At 35.7% G+C, this 22022-nt stretch overlaps 1 protein-coding gene across 1 annotated transcript in view; it reads right to left on the bottom strand.

Moving 5' to 3' along the window:
* ARHGAP42 (Rho GTPase activating protein 42) overlaps positions 1 to 22022 on the bottom strand; it is a 316690-nt gene that overhangs the window by 85569 nt on the left and 209099 nt on the right. The window contains exons 5-6 of the mRNA XM_078432969.2: positions 16880 to 16981; positions 404 to 514 (exon numbers count right to left, since the gene is read on the bottom strand). Coding sequence (XP_078289095.1) covers positions 404 to 514; positions 16880 to 16981 — 213 coding nt within the window. The remainder of the gene's footprint in view (positions 1 to 403; positions 515 to 16879; positions 16982 to 22022) is intronic.

Genomic DNA, 22022 nt, shown 5'->3' with positions numbered 1-22022 from the left:
TTGAGTAGAGACTATAAAGAGATCTCATATATTCCTTCAACCTCCACCCACACACCCTAATTATTATCATCTTGTATTAGCATGCTACATTTGTTACAATGATAACCAAATATTGATACGTTATTACTAACATCCATATTTTACATTAGGGTTTACCTTGTTCATTGTATATTCTGTAGGTTTTGACAAATGTATAATGACATGTATCCACTATTACAGTATCATATAGAATAGTTCCATTGCCCTAATAGTGCCCTGAACTCCACCTATTTTCCCTCCTCTATTCCTCCCTTCCTTTTTGTTCTTTTTTTAAAAAAAATCACAATTTTCAACAGAAAAACATTGCCATTTCTTTCCATACGGTATGTTAGAACTACTGTTTTGTAGGGAAACTGAAACTTACCGGTTCAACAAATTCAAACTTCTTTTTTTCTTGAACCTCTTGAATTTTAAAGACATATTCTAGTGATGCTTCATAAAAATTTTGATGCTCTCGGTCAATCAGTGTATCTGCCTAAGGAGTAAAAAAAGGCAAGTCATGACACAAAGTAATTATTGATGGCTCTATGTAGAAAAAGTCTCAAATCCTATTCTATTCCAATATCTCTATTAAAAGTTAAGTGCTACAAAAAGTTTTAATATAGCAATTCTATTATTATGTTTTGGGCATACAGAAACTAGGAAAACAAAGTCCTTGCCCACCAGAGTTTACAGGACATGGAGTATGAAGGGGCAGCAGGGAGTAAGTGTACCACATTCAGTACAAAAAATATGAAAAGGCATCTAAATGTATATGAAAATCTATGGGATCATAGGAAAAGAAACTAGACTCAGGAAGAAAATGGTGGTATGAGTTGGATCTTAAGATGAACAACTGGCAGTCAAAGATGAAAAAGTAAAGAGGCATGAAAGAGACTGACAGAGTTTGGCTGCAGAGTAAAAAGTGGAGGACAGGACGGTTAAGTAAGGTTGGCATCATACTTTAAAAAATCTTGGATGCTATGTAACAAATTTTGGATTTTAACTGAGGGAGAATCATTTGAGAATATTCAGCAGAGTCATATCATTAGGTAAACTCTTAGAAAGGGAATACACGTAGCAGAGGCAAAAAAAAAATTCAATGGTTCTAAAATAGTGAACGATGCTCTATCAATGATATGCACATTTATTATTTATAACTGCAATAAGGTTCTACTGATAAAGCGTGAGAAAGTGTTATTGAGATAATTTTTTTTTGATGTTGCCCTCCTCTATGCTCACTATCATCTTCTGATGTCCTCTTTAAAACTGACGTTGGTTTACTAGTATAAGCATGATTTTACTTTTCTTTTCCAGTTTTGCACTCCTACCTGCCAGCTGAGATTACTAAAAGCAGATGAAAAGAATGGGCTCTCTGGAGTACTAAGTATCCACCAACAATAATTTGGGAGCAGAAAATTGCTTTTTGGATCCATTTAACAATGCTAATTTCACATAAAGAAGCTTTAAAAGAGAGAAAATCAGGTTTGCTGGTTTGGGCATCATAGCATCTTAAAATTTCATTTGAAACACTTTTAATAATAATTACATTTATTTGCTATAAATCTATTTATATAAATAAAAAATAGCCCGATATTATTAGCAACTCATTTTAGGTATTTTTAAAGTTGAGAATTCCAAGTTCCCGAACTAATATATAAAAAGAACATATAAATCAGGTAGGAAATTTGGACCAGAAACTTCTCAGCTCCCAGAAGACTGTTTAGGTATCAGCATTTCATACAAATCATTTTATTTTCTTATGACTGTTTCAAGGAACACGGTATTTACAGACTCAATGGTAAGGAGGTATATAGGTGGTGGTATGCTAATCAATGTTTAACAACTGGCTCTCTGGTGGGCATACCTGATTTGTAGTATTTGCTGGTTTCAATGGTGTATATATTTCCCAAATAGCCAATTCCAAATCACAAACCCAGCATCACTGAATGTGAGAGTTGGAGAGAGATGGGAAAATCAGCTCTCCAAAGGAACGCTCCAGTACAGCACGGGATGTAAAGGATGTGAGAATAATTTCAGTCTCAGAGATAACATTCCATTCCACAAGTTACCTCTGAAGCTTTTATTTACTTTAAAAAATAATGACATTGCTTATATTGACTAGCACATAAGAACAAACTATAGAGACTACTAGACACCTTTAGAGCTTAAGATGGCTATTTGTGGTCAACAAAGCTGTGAAGATGGCACAGTAGTCCTGAATGTTCTCCACTGAAAGGCCTGTTTACAAGGCTAGTCCTTGCTGGTATCTGGGAAAATGGATTTCAGGAGGGTACCTACCACCCTAAATGGTAAGAGTAGCTCACTGTTCCTAAATTGTGCCAACAATATGATTTATTTTGAACACCTGCTTTCCTTCTGGGAGTCCGGAATTTAAGGATATGACACACAGAGAGTACCTATGTGAGGAGCCCCCAATTAAAACCACGGACACTCAGTCTATGAGTTTCTTTCTAATAGACAACATTTTACACGTGTTGTCACAACTTATGGCTGGGGGAATTAAACATGCTCTATCTGTCTCCACTGAAAGAGGACTCTTGTAAGTTTGTGCCTGCTTTCCCCCAGACTTCATTCTATGCATCTTCCGCTGATTTTTCATTATATCCTCCTAGCAAATCACCAAACCTAGGGGTGGTCTTGGGGACCCCTGACCTAAGAGCATTGTCATTTACTCAGAAACTTATTTGCCATGCACAATCCCATGTCATGAAAAGATGGGGGATGGGGGTGCAAGGAAGGATAAAAGAGAATAATGGATCTTACCATTTGCCGGTAATAGATGTTTTCCATCATCTCCAATCTAGACAACTATATTCAATATACAAAACCTGCTTTGAAAGGTCATCCAGATGGTACAGAGCTAAAGGAATACTGTACTTTATTACCTTTCCAGTACAAGATTTAGAAAGGCATTCTTTTACTTAAGGTGACTCCTTTTTGTACTTATGCTAATAGTGTGTGGTTCAGTAGAAGGCACTTTTGCTCATATATCCACCAGCAACTTTTGCTTGATATTTTGTACTGGATAAGAAGGATAACCATACACTTTATTGTCCCAACTTTTATTTTATTTACTTATTTATTTTTATTTTTTTAAATCTTTATTTATTTTTGAGAGAGACAGAGAGAGAGAAAGAAAGCGGGGAGGGATATAGAGAGAGGGAGACACAGAATCTGAAGCAGGCTCCAGGCTCTGAGCTGTCAGCACAGAGCCTGATGCGGGGCTTGAACTCACAAGCTGTGAGATCATGACCTGAGCTGAAGTCAGATGCCCAACCCACTGAGCCACCCAGGTGCTCCTTGTCCCAACTTTTAAAACTAATAGGGAGCATTAGTAATATTCATGCCAGAACAATATGTATAAACTATTGTTTACTAGACAAAGGGGACAGTAAAGTCATTCTGTTAAAAAAAAAGTTAATTTCTTAAGAAAACCATATAGTTCTGCAGATACTTAAATTCTTCCTCAGATACAATAAGCTACTTATGTTAACTTAAGGCAAGAAAAAACTTGATGTGACATTTGTCGAATCACCCACAAAGAAGAAAGAATTTAAGCTGGACTCTGAAGAATGGAGGGGTTTACAGTAGGCAGAGATAAAAGGAGAACAGTTTAAGACAGGGAATATAGTCAAGAAAAGTTATGTTTCAGTAGACTGCAAGGTTTAGAATAATCCAATATGAGAGGTAAGGAGTAAGATAGCATGAGTGACAACTTCATCATATACACAGGGTAAAAGCTTGAGGAAGATGTTGATTTGTCAAAGTAGCATTTCAAGAAGATTAAAGTGGGGACAGTAGAATATATTGATTAAATGGCAAAGCTGGGTACATGTGATAATAAAAGACTTCTAGGGGTAAAGGTGTTTATATATCCCAGTAAGAAAAAAAGAAGTTGAAAGATGTGGGTGTGAGAAGCAAGGAGGAGAAAAAGTCAAAGATAATTTTGATAAGAGATAATACCAGCACTAATAGAGAATTAAAGAAATGAAAAGTAGGAGGAAATCTGAGAAAACCGTGATGTGAAATTTCACACATTCACTAAATGATAGTCTGAACCAGGAACCACCAGGCAATGCAGGTGGAGAGATATGATGAAATCATGACCCATGAGACATTCATTAAGATGTTACAGAGAGTATGGAAGAAGAGATTTCAGGGACACACAATCTATAACAATAGAGGCATAATGGTAGATCTAAGGAAGTCCTTTCATTTAGGAGGTGGAGATAAGAGGAACCTGTTGAAAGACTATTTAGTGATACATGGAAAACCAAAAGTTTTTCTATGAGAAACTTTTTCTCCTATATTTTTTCCTCATTACGAAAGTAATATATATTCATTATTTGAAGCTTACTCATTATTCATTATTATAAATATAAAAATAAGAATTATAATCCTACTGTTAATATTTTTATATGGAACACACACCAACTTAAACAAACTGGATAATACTGTACATTCCAATGAGTATTTCTCAATGTATTTAAATAATTTGCAAATAAAACTTTTTACAGCCATATTACATTCCATTTTGGTGAAACTATATTGGTATATTTACTCCAATCACTCATTTGTGCCATTTTCACATGTTTCTAAATTTTGCATTGTGAATAACTCTTGTATCAATATATCTATACAATTTATTTTTTTTGCTCATGTCTGATAATTCCTCTTAAGTAAATTCCGGCCAATAAAAATGATTTCAATTATCCTGTACATTTAAACTTTGTTGAAATAAGTTGCCAAATTTACTTCAGGATTGAATGAATGAGTTTATGTTCCCACCATAAAAGCAAAAGTGTACTCAGTTTCCCATACCTTCACTAACTATGTATATTATCTTCTCATAAGTTACAATAATATCCTGCTGCATGTGACACTGAAACTTACAATACTTATTATGTGTTAATAATTGTAAGTTTCAGTGTCACATGCAGCAGGATATTATTGTAATTGTGATGCTTCTAAGCTTTGGTTTCCTTTTTCAAGTTTATGTTGGCTCTTCAGAGTCTTTTGTGGTTCCATACAAACTTTCAGATTATTTGTTCTAGTTCTGTGAAAAAATGTTGTTGGCATTTTGATAGGGATTGCACTGAATATGTAGATTTCTTTGGCTAGTATAGGCATTTTAATAATTGTTTTCCAGTCCATCAGCATGGAATGCCTTCACATTTTTTTCTGATCATCTTAAATTCCTATCATCAGTGTTTTTAGTTTTCAGAGTATATAGTATAGTCTTTCACCTCTTTGGTTAGGTTTATTCCTAGGTATCTTATTATTTTTGATGCAATTGTGAATGGGACTGTTTTCTTAATTCTTCTTTCTGCTTCTTCATTATTGTTGTGTAGAAATGCAACAGATTCCTATACATTGATTTTGTATCCTGAAACTTGACTCAGTTCATTTACCAGTTCTAGCAGTTGTTTGGGGAGTCTTCTGGGTTTTCAATATAGAGTATCATGTCACCTGTAAATATGAAAGTTTTACTTCTTCCTTACCAATTTAGATGCTTTTTATTTCTTTTTGTTGTCTGCTCTGGCTAGGACTACCAGTACTATATTGAATAAAACTGGTGAGACATACTTGTCTCATTTATGATCTTAGAGGAAAAGCACTTAGTTTTTCCCCATTAAGGATGATGTTCACTGTGGGTTTTTCATATATGGCCTTTATTATATTGAGGTGTGTTCCTTCTAAACTCAGTTTGTTGAGGGTTTATTCCATGAATGGATATTGTACTTTGTCAAATGTTTCTTCTGTGTCCATTGATGATCATATGGTTCTTATCCCCTCTCTTATCAATGTGATGTATCATGTTGATTGATTTGTGAATACTGAACCACCATTTCATCATAGGAATAAATGTCACATAGTTGTGGTGAATGATTTTTTAATATACTGTTGAATTCTATTTGCTAGTATTTTCTTGAGAATTTTTACATGTATGTTCATCAGAGATATTGGCCTATAGTTCTCTTTTTTGTGTGTGATGTCTTTTTCTGGTTTTGGTATCAGGGTAATGCTTGCCTCTTACAATGAATTTGGAAGTCTTCCTTACCTTCTATTTTTCGGAATACTTTGAGAAGAATAGGTATTAATTTCATTAAATGATTGGTAGAATGTGCCTGTGAAGCCATCTGGTACTGACTTTTGGTTTGGGGAATTTTTTGATTATTGATTCAATTTGTTTGCTGATTATCAATCTGTTCAAATTTTCTATTTCTTCCTGGATCAGTTTTGGTAGGTTATATGGTTCTAAGACTTTATCCATTTCTTCCAGGTTGTCTAATTTGTTGGCATAGAGTTTTTCATAATATTCTCTTATTATTATTTGTACTTCTGTGGGGTCAGTTGTTATTTCCCCCCTCTCATTTGTGATTCTTTTGAGTACTTTCTCTTTTTTTCTTGATAAGTCAGGCTAGAGGCTTATCAATTTTATTTTTTATTTTTTTATTTTATTTTATTTTTTTTTAAAGAACCAGTTCCTGGTTTCATTGATCTGTTCTAGTGTTATTCTAGTTTCTACATCAGTTGCTTCCGTACTAGTCTTTATTATTTCTTTTCTTGTTGTGGTTCAGGGTTTGGTCTGTTGTCTATCACTAGCTCCTTTAGTTGTAATGTTAGGCAATGTTTTATTATCTCCTTTAGCTTGTATATCTGAGATATTTCTTGCTTCTTGAGGTCAGCCTGTATTGCTATAAACTTCCCTCTTAGAACCACTGTTGCTGCATCCCAAAGGTTGTGAACTGTTATATTTTCATTTTCATTTGTTTCCATGTAATTTTTAAATTCTTCGTTGATTTCTTGGTCAACTCATTCATTATTTAATAGCATGTTACTTAACCATTAAGCATGTGTAGTCTTTCCAGATTTTTTCAAGTGGTTGACTTCTAGTTTCATAGTGTTGTAGTCTGAAAAAATGCATGGTATGACCACAATATTCTTGAATTTGTTGAGGCTTGTTGTGTGGCATAGTGTGTGATCTATTCTGGAGATTGTTCTATGTGCTCTCAAAAAGAATGAGAATACATATTCTCACATAAGAATTCTTTCTTTTCCAGTGAACATGGGTCATTCCCGTGAATAGATCACATATTGGGTCACAAATCAGCCCTCAAAAAGTACAAAAAAGTTGAGATCATATGCATGTTTTCAGACCACAATGCTATGAAACTTGAAGTCAACAACAAGAAAAAAATTGGAAAGACCGCAAATACATGGAAGTTGAAGAACATTCCATTAAAGAATGAACAGGTTAACCAGGAAATAAAAAACTGAGTAATAAAGTAACATGGAAGCAAACACAAATGAAAACATAACAGTCCAAAACCGCTGGGATGCAGCAAAGGCTGTCCTAAAAGGGAAGTTTATTGTAATAGAGGCCTACCTCAAGAAGCAAGAAAGGTCTCAAATATACAACCTAACCTTACACATAAAGGAGCTAGGAAAGGAACAGCAAATAAGGCTTAAAGCCAGCAGATGGCAAATTATAAATACTAGAGCAGAAATAAACAATATACAAATAAAAAAAGTAGAACAGATCAATGAAATTAAGAGCTAGTTCTTTGAAAGAATTAATAAAATGGATAAACTCCTAGCTAGACTTATCAAAAAGAAAACAGAAAGGATCCAAAAAAATCACAAATGAAATGGGAGAGATCACAAGCAACACCACCGAAATACAATTATAAGAGAATACTATGAAAATTTATATGTCAGCAAACTGGGCAATCTGGAAGAAAAGAATAAATTTCTAGAAACATACAAACTACAAAAACGGAAACAGGAAGAAATAGAAAATTTGAATAGATCCATAACCAGCAAAGAAAAAGAATTGGTTATCAAAAATCTCCCAATGAACCAAAGTCCAGGGTTAGATGGGTTCCCAGGGGAATTCTACCAGACATTTAAACAAGACTTGATACTTACTCTTCTCAAACTGTTCCAAAAAAAAAAAAATAGAAATGGAAGGAAAACTTCTGAACTCATTCTACAAGGCCAGCATTACCTTGATTCCAAAACCAGACAAAGACTCCACTTTTTAAAAAAAAGGAGAATTACAGGCCAGTATGCTTAATAAACATGGATGCAAAAATTATCAACATGAGACTAGCAAATCGAATCCAACAGTACATACCAGTGGGATTTATTCCTGGGCTGCAGAGCTGGTTCAATAGGTACAAATCAATCAATGTGATACACCATATTAATAAAAGAAAGGAAAAGAACCATATGATCCACTCAAAAGATGCAGAAAAAGCATGTGACAAAATACAGCTTCCATTCTTGATAAAAACCTTCAACAAAGTAAGGATAGACAGGACATACCTCAACATCATAAAGTCCATATACAAAAGACCCACAGCTAATATCATCCTCAATGGGGAAAAACTGAAAGCCTTTCCACCATGGTCAAGAATGAGTGAAGGATCTCCATTCTCACCATTACATTTTAACACAGTACTGGAAGTCTTAGCCTCAGCAATCAGACAACAAAAAGAAATAAATCACATACAAATCAGCAAGGAAGAAGTCAAACTTTTACTATTTGCAAAAGACTCCACCAAAAAATTGTTAGAATACATGAATTCAGAAAAGTTGCAGGATATAAAATCAATGAGCAGAAATCTGTTGCATTTTTATACACTGATAATGAAGTAGCAGAAAAAGAAAGTGAGGAATCAACCCCCTTTTACAATTGCACCAAAAACGATAATATACCTAGGAATAAGCCTAACTAAAGAGGTAAAAGATCTGTACTCTGAAAACTATAGAAGACTTATGAAAGATATTGAAGGGGACACAAAGAAATGGAAAAGCATTCCATGCTCATGGATTGGAAGAAAAAACATTATTAAAGTTCTACACTACCCAAAGCAATCTACACATTTAATGCAATCCCTATCAAAATACCACCAGCATTCTTCATAAAGCTAGAACTAACAATCCAAAAATTTGTATGGAGCCAGAAAAGACCTCATATAGCCAAAGCAATTCTGAAAGTGAAAAACAAAACAAGAGGCATCACAATTCTGTATTTTAAGCTATATTACAAAGCTGCAGTCATCAAGACAGTAGGGTACTGGCGCAAAAACAGACATACAGATCAATGGAACAGAGTAAAAAACCCAGAAATTGATCCACAACTATACAGTCAACTCATCCTTGACAAAGCAGGAAAAAATATCCAATGGAAAAAAGTCTCTTCAACAAATGGTGTTGGGAAAACTAGACAGCAACATGCAGAAGAATGAAACTGGACCACTTTCTTACACTATACACAAAAATAAATTCAAAATGGATGAAAGACCTAAATGTGAGGCAGAAAACCATCAAAATCATAGAGGAGAGGTGCCTGGGTTGCTCAGTCAGTTAAGTGTCCAACTTCATCTCCAGTCATGCTCTCGTGGTTTGTGAGTTCAAGCCTCTGCTAACAGAGTCTGCTTGGGATTCTCTCTCTCTCTCCCTCTCTCTCTCTGCACCCCCCCCCCCCACTCATGCACACTCTTTCTCTTTCTCTGTCTCTCAAAATAAATAAATAAACTTAAAAATATTTGTAGAGAAGAACATAGGCAGTAACCTCTTTGACCTCAGCTGGAGCAACTTCTAACTAGACACATAGCCAGGGGGAAGGGAAACAAAAGCAAAAATGAACTATTGGGACTTCAACAAGAGAAAAAGCTTCACCACAGCAAAGGAAACAATCAATAAACCTAAAAGGCAGCCTACGAAAATGGGAAAAGGTATTTGCAAATGACATATCAGATAAAGGATTAGTATCTAAAATCTATAAAGAATTTATCAAACTCAACAACCAAAATATAAGTAATCTAGTTAAGAAATGGGCAGAAGACATGAATAGACACTTTTCCAAAGAAGACTTCCAGATGGTTGGCTAACAGACACATGAAAAGGTGCTCAACTTCATTCATCATTAGGGAAATACCAATCAAAACCACAAAGAGCTATCACTTCACACCTGTCAGAATGGCTAAAATTAATAACACAAGAAACAACAGGTGTTGGCAACAATACAAAGAAAGGGGAACCCTCTTAAATTGTTGGTGGGAATGCAAACTTGTGCAGCCACTCTGAAAAACAGTATGGAGGTTCCCCAAAAAGTTAAAAATAGAACTATCCTATAATCCAGCAATTGCACGACTAGGTATTTACCCAAAGGATACAAAAATGCTGATGTGAAGGGGTACATGTACCCTGATGTTTATACCAGCATTATCAACAATAGCCAAACTACGGAGCAAGCACAAATGTCCATTGACTGATGGATGGAAAAAGAGATGTGGTGTGTGTGTTTATATATATAATATATATATATATACATATATATATATGTATATATATATATATATATACATAACTGAATATTATTCTTTCATCAAAAAAGAATGAAATCTCGCCATTTGCAACAATGTAGATGAAGCTAGAGTGTATTACGCTAAGCGAAATAAGTCAGAGAAAGACAAATACCATATGATTTCACTCATATGTGGAATTTAAGAAGGAAAACAGATGAACATATGGAGGGCAAGAAAAAGAGAACAAGGGAACAAACCATAAGACACTATTAAAGATAGAGAACAAACTGAGGTTTGATGGAGGGAGGTGGGTGGGGGATGGGCTAGATGGGTGATGGGTATTAAGGAGGGCACTTGTTATGATGAGCACTGGGTGTTGTATGTTAAGTGATGAATCACTGAATTCTACTCCTGAAACCAATATTGTACTGTATGTTAACTAACTAGAATTAAATAAAAATTTGAAGTTAAAAAAAAAAAAAAAGAATAGCATGTGTATTCTGCTGTTTTAAGACGGAATGTTCTGAATGTATCTGAGAAATCCATCTGGTCCAGTGTGTCATTCAAAGCCATTCTTTCCTCGTTGATTTTCTGTTTAGATCGTATCACCATTGATGTAAGTAGGGTATTAAAATCCCCCACTATTGTGTTACCATCAATTAATTCCTTTGTGTTTGTTATTAATTCCTTTATGTATTTGGATGCTCCCATGTTAGGCACATAACTATCATCTTCTTATTGGACTGTCCTCTTTATTATTATGTAATATCTTTCTTTGTCTCTTATTAGTCTTTGTTTTAAAGTTTACTTTGTCTGATATAAGTATTGGTACTTCAGGGGCGCCTGGGTGGCTAGGTCGGTTAAATGTCCAACTTTGGCTCAAGTCATGATCTCATGGTTTGTGGGTTCGAGCTCCACATTGGACTCTGTGTAGACAGGTCAGAACCTGGAGCCTGCTTCAGATTCTCCCTCTCTCTCTGCCCCTTCCTCCACTCACACTCTGTCTCTATCTCTACAAAAGGAAATAAAAAAAATGTAAGTATTGGTACTTCAGCTTTCTTTTGACATCCATTTGCAGGATAAATGTTTCCCCAACCCCTCACTTTCAATTGCAAGTATCCTTAGGTCTAAAATGAGTCTCTTATAGGCAACATATAGATGGGCCTTGCTACTTTATCCATTCTGTTGCACTATGTCTTCTGATTGGAGCATTTAGTCCATTTTACCTTGAAACTATTTATAGATATGTATTTATTGCTATTTTATTACCTGTTTTATGGTTGTTTCTGAAGATTTTCTCAGATCCTTTGTCTTCCTCACTTTCATGGTTTGCTGGTTTTCTTTAGTGATATATTTGGATTTCTTTCTCTTTATTCCTTGCATATTTATTAGTGGTTTTGATTTGTGGTTACCATTAGGCTTATATATAACATTTTCTGCATATAGCAGCCTGTATTAAGATGATGATCATTTAAATTTGAACTCACTGTTTACTCCTCCCCTCCCCATGTTTTAGGTATATGGTGTCATATTTTACAACCTTCAATTTTATCAGTCCTTGACTGAAACTTTATAAAAATACTCATTTTTACTGCTTTTTTGTTTCCTTACTTCATGCTCCCACTTGTGGTCTTTCCTTTCACCCAAAGAGCCCCTTTCAATATTTCTTGCAGGGCTGGTTTGTTGGTCATGAACTCCTTTAGTTTTTATTTGTCTGAGAAACTCTTTAGATCTCTTATTCTGAATGATAGCCTTACTGGATAGAGTATTCTTGGCTGCACATTTTTTCCCATTAAGCACGGTGAGTATATCATGCCACTCCCTTCTGGCTTGGAAAATTTCTGTTGAAAAATCTCCTGGTAACCTTAAGGGGGTTTCCTTTGCATGTAATTGTCTTTTTGCTTGCTTCTTAAAAAAATTATCACTATATTTGCCATTTTAGTTATACCATGTCTTGGTGTGGGAGGCATGGCTTAGTCAGTTAAATGTCCAACTCTTGATTTTGGGTCAGGTCATGATCTTAGAATCATGAAATTAAGTCCCACATCAGACTCCGCACTGGGAATGGAGCCTGCTTAAGATTCTCTGTCTCCCTGTCCCTCTGCTCCTCTCCTACACGCTCCTGCATATTTGCATGCTCTGATAGATAGATAGATAGATAGATAGATAGATAGATAGATAGATAGATAGTATGTCTTGGTATAGATTTGTTTTTGTTGACTTTGTTAAAGGTTCTCTGTGCCTCATGGATCTAGATACCTGCTTCCTTCCCCAGATTAGGGAAGTTTTCAGCTATTATTTCTTCAAATAAATTATCTGCCTGCTTTTCTACTTTCTTCTTCTTCTGTGACTTCTATAATACGAATGTTATTATATTTGATGGAGTCACTGATTTCCCTAAGTCTATTCTCATTTTGCAAAATCCTCTTTCTCTCTTTGTTCAGCTTGATTACTTTCCATTACTCTGCCTTCTAGGTCATTCATTCATTCCTCTGGTTCTTCCAGCCTACTGTTCATTCCATCAAGTGGGTTTTTCATTTTGTTTATTGAGCCCTTTATCCCTGTTATGTTCCTTATCTCTGTTAAGGGTCTCACTGATGGCTTTCGCTCTTTTCTCAAATTTACTGAGTATCTTTATGATCATTACTTTAAATTCTTTATCAGCCAGATTACTTAGATCTGTTTCATTTAGATCTCTGGCCTTGGCCTTGTCCTATTTGGGACAAAGTCCTCTGTCTTCTCATTTTGTGTAAGTCTCCATGCCTATGTTAGGAAAGCCAGGTACATCTCTTATGCTTGAGGGTAATGGCCTTATGAAGAAGAGGTCCTGTAGTGACCTACACTGTAGTGTCCCCTGTCCAGGAGTGTCTCCAATGTATGCTGTATGTGGTCTGCTCTTGTGTCCCTTCAGGCCAGTCATCTACAAAGTCTCTCTTTGCCTGCTGTGAGCAGTGTTTGGACCCTGGCCTGAATGTGGCATGTTTTAACTAGGTGTGCTCTGATCTGCTTGTGAAATGAGACATATTGCCATCGCCACTGGAACCTAGGCTACACAAAACTCCTGCATCTGGAGACGCAGTGTTGGCAGGGGTTTGGGCTGGTCTTTTGGGGGTATGGGCCTTCCATTCTGGAACTAAGGTAAACATGACTAGATAGGGCATGGAGTTGGGAGCGAGGGCAGGACTTGGTTTAAGCAAGGTAGGTAGTGCCTATGCTGCAGTAGTTCCCACAGGTGGCCTTGTACTTATGCTGAGGGGCAGGGAAGGGAAATAGCACCTGCCAATTCCTTTGTTCCTAGAAGGGTCTCTCTATGAATGCTACCTCTCTGGGACATGCTCTGGGATAACCAAGTAACCTCACCACTGAGTGCCCCCAAATGCTCTTCAGATTCCTATTTCCACACTGTACATCCACAGCCTGTTTGTCCTGCCTTCCCTCCCACAGAACTCCAGGATTTAAGTCCCACTGGTTGCCAGAACTCATGAAATTCAGCCCCTCTTGCTTTCCAAGCCAATTGCCAAGGGGATTTGTTTTTCCTGTGCACTCCTCCGTAGCGTGTTAGTCTGTCTCTCACCCTTCTCCACAATTATGGCTCCCTCCCATCACAATGGCCATGATCCATTTCTCTCTCAAACTGTGTCTCTGCACTTCCTACCTTCTTTGATGTGGCTTCTTCTCTATGTTTAGTTGTGAAGTTTGTTCTGCTAGTCTTCAGGTCAATTTCTGGGATATTTAGCATGATTTGATAGTTATCTAATTATATTCATGGGATGAGGAAAGCCTAGGGTCCTTCTACTCCAACACCATCTTCTTCTCCACTCTGTGCTCTTTCAAATGGTTACCTCATATTTTTCCATTGAAGACTTTTTCACAGTGATTTGCAAATGCAACTTATACATAAGAGATGGTAATCCTGTGTCATATGTTGTACAAATTCCCTAAAACTTTTACTTTTCATTTGATTTAATACATTTTGAAATAGAGATTATTTTTATACATTCTGGTCTTTCCACATTTCCTTTATGATCTCTTCCTCTTATACATAGAAATAAAGTATCCAGTTACATATCAAATATTACTTCTTTTCCTTTACTATAAAGCCTATAATCTTAACAAGTCTTTCTAATTCTGTTTACTCCAATGATCCATCTCATTGATAGCCTTGTAGTTTTATCAACACAAGCTGACCCCTAATTCAGTACTAAAAATGGGCAACCACTTATTTTCCATTAAGAAATCAACAAGAAGTCAAGTGTGCAGGTGAGAAGGCACAGAGTGGTGTTTCTGAAAACAGCTTAATAAGCTGGGTACTGACAGAAGTACCAGAGTTTCTCTGGAAAGGAACAGAGGTTACAGAATTAAATGCAAGCATGGCAGCTTCTCCCTTCAACAGGTTTGATTCTTGGAAGAGTAGAGGGAAAAAAAACAATGCACATTTTCCCTTGCCTATTATGTGCTCTGAACAGCTGCTCTGGCACAATTTGTGCACTGTGTTCTGTTGTAGGTTATGGCTCCTGGAAAAGAAGTATGTGCCTGCATGCACGTGTGTGTGCACGTGAGTGTGTGTGTGTGTGTGTGTGTGTGTGTGTGTGTGTGTAATGGGGCAAGTAGAGAATGCTATTAATCATATTATAGGTTTTCCTAGGCTCCAACTAAATACAGAACCAGAACAGATATTCTTTTCTACCATAGCCTGAGGGATTGAGGGCTACTAACAGGCAAATATTAAATACAGAGTTAGGTTGTCAGGGAAAACTGAAGTATACCCTCTAGAGGATTTTAGAATTTGGATAAAGTTAGTATTTGCTTGATGGTTTAGGCAATATCTGAGTCTGAATCTGAATCTTAAGAACATATAACCCTTTAAAGATTCTAAAAAGCACCCTTGGTTTAGAAGGGGTATATTTTTAAAATGGCACCTGGCCAAAGCCCTTGGCATGACAGATAGTGGTTTACTGTGATAACAAGGTGAGCCTTCCTTTACATGACTACATTTACACACTCCATTCTTTCCTAGGTTTCTTGCAGTGTAATAATCAAAGAGGTAAGCGAGCATTTAAGAAGTTTGGAACATGTAAATATAATATTAAGTTACATAGTACTTCATAAGATTAGACATGCCAATGAAAACTAAAAATATGATTTTTCTTAATGACAGATTTTTCTCCATTTCAATTTAGTCAGAAAATCTTTCCCTAGACACATAAGTGTATATAAATATATCCTACTTTAATAACAGGTGTTAATAACAATATATTAGTTATAATGAATACATGTGTAAATAACAAAAATTACCAATATTAAAACTTTTTTTAAAAAAACATTTTTTGAATGAGAGATTCAGTTCACTAAATGAGAACATAGGAGAATAGCAAAGAGCAAAAAGAAATAAAAATAACCCTCTCATGCCTTTTGACTCCAGGCATGCCTTTTGACTCCACTGCATCCATACTCCAACTTAACAAGTATGCCTTGTGGGTGAATGTGGAGGTAAGGCAAATAAGGAATAAAGAGAGTGGAGATCCAGGTTTGATAAACAGTTCAGGAAGGTAGGTGGCTTTGCGATAAAGATTAAGAGGAGGCGTTTGAAAAAGGTTCTTGACTGAGATATCTAGAAGTACAAACAGAAGAGAAAGAGGAGACTGGAGGAGACTCAGCACAGCATAAGATTCCCTGCAAAGGTCTGGAGGGCAGTAAGGAACTGCAGGTGAATGAGTTCAACAACTCCCATGGTTCAGTGTCAGCCATGTGTCAAGATTTTATAGTTGCTAAGATATTAGATAATGGCAAGAGGGCCCAATTTTTGTTTTTAAACGTATCTGATCACTGGAACTGGAACAATATTACACTTTAGTAAAAGGACTACTCGATTTTATTAATTATACTTAAAAACTACCAATGATAAATATTTCAGAAAAAAAGGGAAGATATGGACTGCTTCCATGCATAGATGTTAGTAAAATATTTCTGTTGCCTTGTTTTTTAAGAAAATTGATAAAAAAAAATAGAGATTTTATAATGTGTAATTGTGGATCTGTTTTCCCCTTAATGCAGAAGCAACACCTTAAAAACAGATATAAAAAAAGCTATTCCATGAATTTGGTAGGTCCTGACATTGAAAAAATGCCCAATAAGAAAAAAAAAAAGTCTTATTCTATTCCTTCTCATCATTATTAAAGAGTAGTAGATTTGGGGAGTGCCTTGGTGGCTCAGTCAGTTGAGCTTCCCACTCTTGGTTTCGGCTTAGGTCATGACTTCATGATTTCTGAGATCAAGCCCCTTGTTGTGTGTGTGGGGGGGGGCACTATCAGCAAGGAGCTTGCTTGAGACTCTCTCTCTCTGCCCCTCTCCCTGTTCATGTGTGGGCACCAGAGCTTCCTCTCTCTCTCTCTCAAAATACATAAATACACACTTTTTAAAAAGAGTCGCATATTTTGAGATACTACCACCTTTGGAAATTTGGACTTCACATGATTTAATGCTAATGTCCTTTTCACATTTCAATTGGAAAAACTTACCTCTTGCAAATGAGATTCCTTTTTCTTTGCAGACAAATTTAAATGTTTCTCAAGAATAGAATAGTACTTTTCACTTTCCTTATCAAACTTCTTCTTTCCATCCTAGGGGGTAACAATAACAACAAAACATACTAATTAGAGACTAAAATTTTGATTTTTTTTTTTACCATCACCATCAAATGTCCAATACAAGTATTTACTACAGATTTAGTGAGCTCCAAATATGTATAAAACTTGATGGAGTAGGAAGAAGGATGTGAAACAAGTCATTTGACTATGTATTCAAATATGTAAACAAAATTCTCAAAGAAGTTCATGGAACTATAGTATGAAGGGAGCCAGGTTGGCTAGAGTAGAATCCCTCTGAGAACTTTATAATTGATTCTCAATAGGAAATTCTGATCTAGTAAGTGTGAGATAGGACCAAGAGAGAGTGTCTCATTTCATTTTTTTGGTGATTTCAATGAGTTAACATATAACCAGTTTAGATAAGAGCTCACATAGACTCTTTTAAGGAATCATTATTTCCCAGCTACAAAAAGATACCTGATATTTCAAACCATTCTTGATGAGGGGAAACAGAGGGAAACAAACTTCTAAAAATTGGTAGCATGAAATAATTAAGTAAGATGGTTCAAAATCAAACCAAAAAGGTTAACAACATCTTTATCATACACTCAACATAACTAATGGCTAACCTTTGCTTACTCTTAAAATTGTATTATCTTATAGGGGAAGCTGCAGGGGAAATCTATACCTTTCAGCTGGTGGTGCATTCTTATAGAAATGCAAATGGAATAAAATCCTAAAGGAGAAAGACATGCCTCGACATATAATGTTCTCCAACTATAAATATGTTATTCACCAGGGAACTTTTTTTCTATTTATGAGTCCCTATGAAATAAATACTAGGTGATCATACTCATAAATTTCATTCACCAAAGAAGTACTCTTCTTTGCTTTTATTTCAGTGTTACTGGAAATGCAATGTCTGGACCACTTTAATGAGAGTCAAGTATTTCTATTCAAAATGCAGCTTCCTATTATCCCCATCCAGAGATTCAGGAATTATTAATTTTTAACAAGCTCTCTGATTATTATGCATAATGTTTTCCTTCATTATTTGCTGAAGTATTTCAAAGAGGTTAATAAAAAATAATAATAGATGGGTATATGCTTGTTTCAGTAGCACACATACTAAAATTGGAACAATACAGAGAAGAGTACAACATAATGTATAGAGTTGTAGAATCACTGTATTGCACACCTGAAAACAATATAACATTGTGTGCCAACTATACATCAATAGGAAAAAAAAATTAATACATGGATAGATGTATGGATGGACAGGAGGAGGAGGGGAAGAAAGAAGAAAGGGAAAAGACAGGCAGGCCTCTGGTCTGTCTGTCCCATTATCTGAAGTTGTCAGATTCAGACTGATAGATCCAAGTAATTTTTTTGGTTCACTGCCACCTCTGACATTTTTAACTCACCATGATCTAGTTCCAAATATGGAACTTCAGAAAGTTAACGGACAAAATTACACCAAATGGGAAGAGCACTGTAAAAGTTCAAGTCACTTCTGGGCCATTTAAGAAGTACTAATATGTCTGTAAATTAAACTATTGGACTGATAAATGAGAAAAGTCAAAATCTTCAAGGGATTTTTATTACATAAGGAGAAAATGTGGCCGGAGAAACACAATAAAAAAATAAAGAGTGGTATTCACATCCAAAAAAGCAGGTCTACTGAGAAACTCCTATTACAGAATGTGGAGCAGCAGACCCAGAAGGAAGCAGAGAAGTCCAAGGCTCAGGATGGAACAAGCTTGTCCTCTCTACTGTTGCAACAAGACACCTGGGTGAATATTTCATCCTTTGCTCAATGGAGCTTACTTTTTAATCTAGCATTTCATGCTCACAATTGACCTTCCCAATCAACGTTTTGAAAAGTCTCTCCCACTAGCACTTTTGAGCTCCTTATCTTTTTTCTCTGCAGGTCATCTCTTCTCTGACAAAATGCTCATTTCTTCTAATTTCCACATATTCAAGTTACATACACTTTAGCACACAACTCAAACAGGCCTCATTCACAAGTCCCTTCCATCAACTCTCCCTCCCTTTTGAAGGCTCACAGAGCTTTACATATAAATTTCTTATAGTGTTTGTGTTTGACACTGTAGGAGAGAAATTTAGGTATGTACCCTATCCTCTTTTTAAAACTGAATATTTGAGAAAGTGCTCAATAACTATTTAATGAACAAGGGAACTTTGTCCTCTTATAACACTGGACACCACAATCCCTCACAGATAGTCCATTTGTTTAAAACAAAACAAAACAAAACAAAACAAAACAAAACAAAATCCGTAATACCAGGGACAATTCTACACAAATAGCTTAACAGCTTAACTCAATCCCAATGTGCACAAACACTGGGGGGCAACCAGTCACATTACAGTTACACATTACAAATTACACAATGCTGACTCACTTTCATTTTAGGGGACTTAAAATTTTTTGCTGTGCATAGAAGAAACTGTGTAAAGGCAAAGAGAACACAGCTGTGGTGACAACACTAGTATCTTTGTTTTCAGTCAGTGTTTGATGGCATTTTTGGAAACAATTCAGTGCCAACATGTCAGCATTCCTGGCAATATAAAACTCATTCCCAGAGCACTTTCTGGACTCTTATTTAAATCCTAGTACTTCACCAGGCCAGCAACAGATCTACTCAAAGGTTCCAATGATGTAGACAACAAAAACACACTCAGATCTAGCCTAAAATTAAAGAACTGAGTAGGCCACATGAAGGACAACCATAATGTAGGGAAGCATTTTCTTGAAAACAAAGAGCATTTCTCCTTGAAATTCACATCTGTCCCCAAAGCCATGATGTACTCCTCATATAAGCCAAGTCTCATTTGGATTTAATAACTTAATACCACACAGCTATCTCTTATCTTTTGGTTACATGTTATGGATATCAGGCTAAGAATCTGCTCTGAAACAAATGCTGCAGAGGGAAGGGAAAAATAATCCATGAATCTTTACTAAATTCTGCACAGGATTCCTGTCTTCTTAGTGTCAGAGCATGATTTGAAAAAAAGAGACTACATTATACTGTCACATTTCCTGTAAATGCAGTTAAGTGCATTTGAACTAGGTAATCACTTAAAATGAAGTCTAATAACAAAATAATAACATTTTTAAATAAAATAAAATTAAGTCACATATATATGTATATATGTGTGTGTGTGTGTGTGTGTGTGTGTGTGTATGTATTATAAAATTTAAAATAGATCATCAAAAATGGCAAATTAGTCCCCAAACCCAATCTTAGCTGACAAAAGTATAAGGTAAGTTCTGGGTCTGCAATCAATCTGCTTTCCAGATGATACCACATTTACTCTAAGCACAGTGATCATATTATATCTCAGCTTCTAAGATTAGTAAGTGTGGTTGTGCCACACCTTCACTTTACACAGCAAAGTAAGGAATGGGAAGAAAACTCCAACTGTCAATTTTACTCCAAATTTGTATATAGCCAAAAAAAAAGTCAATATTTATAAAAATGATAGGTCTATCATGCAGATAAAAAACATGAAACTATACATAATTGTTAAAAGAAGTCCAAACCAATCCCTCCCACTGACCACAAGAGGGTACCAAAGAAGAAGAGACTCTACAACTTGTGATTTAGAAAATCACAACTAGAAATTCTCAAAATGTTATCTAATTGTATTTTTTTCTATAGAAAACCACTGTAAAGTTTTGTTTAGACAATTGTCATGAACCTTTATTTTGATTTCTCATAATATAAATTATTAAAAATAAAGTGAAAACTTATTTCCTATATATCTTTTATAAAAATGGAGTGCATATTTAAGATTTCTACATCAGACTTTAATTTCAATGTTATAATTATCATCCGAGATACTGTGAAATTTTCCATGCAACTATTTATGTCATTATGTTAGTATAGCCATTAGCTAATGAGCAGTTTGTGCATATTTTGAAAAAATCCTTCAAGTGAATCTATAGCAGTAGAAAAAGTAATACGAAGAATAATAAATACCAATAGCTGAATTTCTATTTCAAACATATGTGGAATTCTTATAAACTGGTACTGTGCTAAGCACTGAGAGGATAAGTTATAGCCCTGACTACCAATCCTGGCTAGACTTCTTCCTCTGATGATGGCATCTACTCACTGATTAGAATGGCAGCTCAGGGTGACATCACCATCTCTAAGTCCTAGAAGTGTCAGATGCTAAACTATTTCAACCACATGTTGCGTAGGAGTTTCCTAAGGCCCAAGAGATTCCTGGTATCCAGAAACTCAGATTGTTGAGGATATCAGTATAGCTTACACAGCAATGTCCTTCCTGTGATGATTGCACCCAACCATTCCCAGGCTCCTCAACCACTGCCCACCAAGTCCCTCCTCCTCAATCTCCTGAGATATAGACACTCCAAAAGGTCTTCTTTTGGGTAGCTCTACCACTATAATTCACCACATCTCCATCATTCCCAATTACCTTGCCACTACCACCACCAGGTGATCAGACTCATAAGGACCAAGCCCTTTATGAAGAACTACAAACTGGAATGATAAAAAAAAACAAACAGAAATAGATGAAAGATATAAAGGTATAAGACACAGAAGAGGAAAGTCCAAAGGGTAACAAGCATTTAAAGAGTTGTTAAAACTCATTAGTGATTAAGAAAAAAAGCAAATTAAAATATTGGGATATCACATTATATCAGATTTGGAAGAGTTAGAAAGTTGAATAATGCTACATATTGAGTGCATGTGGAGATACAGGAGACTTTATATATTACTGGTGGAATTGTACAGGGGTACAGCCTTTCTAAAGAGAGATGTCGCACTACTAAGTGGCCCTAAGAACCAGCTTCTGGGTATAAATCACAAAAAGATCCACATATAAAAGTCCATAAGGAAAACATAAATGAGCATATGGGAACAGGAAGATAGCCAGTGTATTCATTAATAGACCAAAAATGAATTTGATGAATACCATGGAGTGCTAGGCAGAAGTTAGGAGAAAAGATTAAATGTTGACAGATCTTAAAATACAATTTTGAGGTGCGCCTGGGTGGCTCAGTCGGTTGAGCGTCCAA

The sequence above is a fragment of the Panthera onca genome, chromosome D1 (assembly GCF_046562875.1).
Source record: "Panthera onca isolate mPanOnc1 chromosome D1, mPanOnc1 haplotype 2, whole genome shotgun sequence".
In the NCBI taxonomy this organism is placed as follows: Eukaryota; Metazoa; Chordata; class Mammalia; order Carnivora; family Felidae; genus Panthera; species Panthera onca.
Note: the sequence above shows the minus strand (reverse complement) of the source record. Positions and strands in the feature narration are given on the sequence as shown.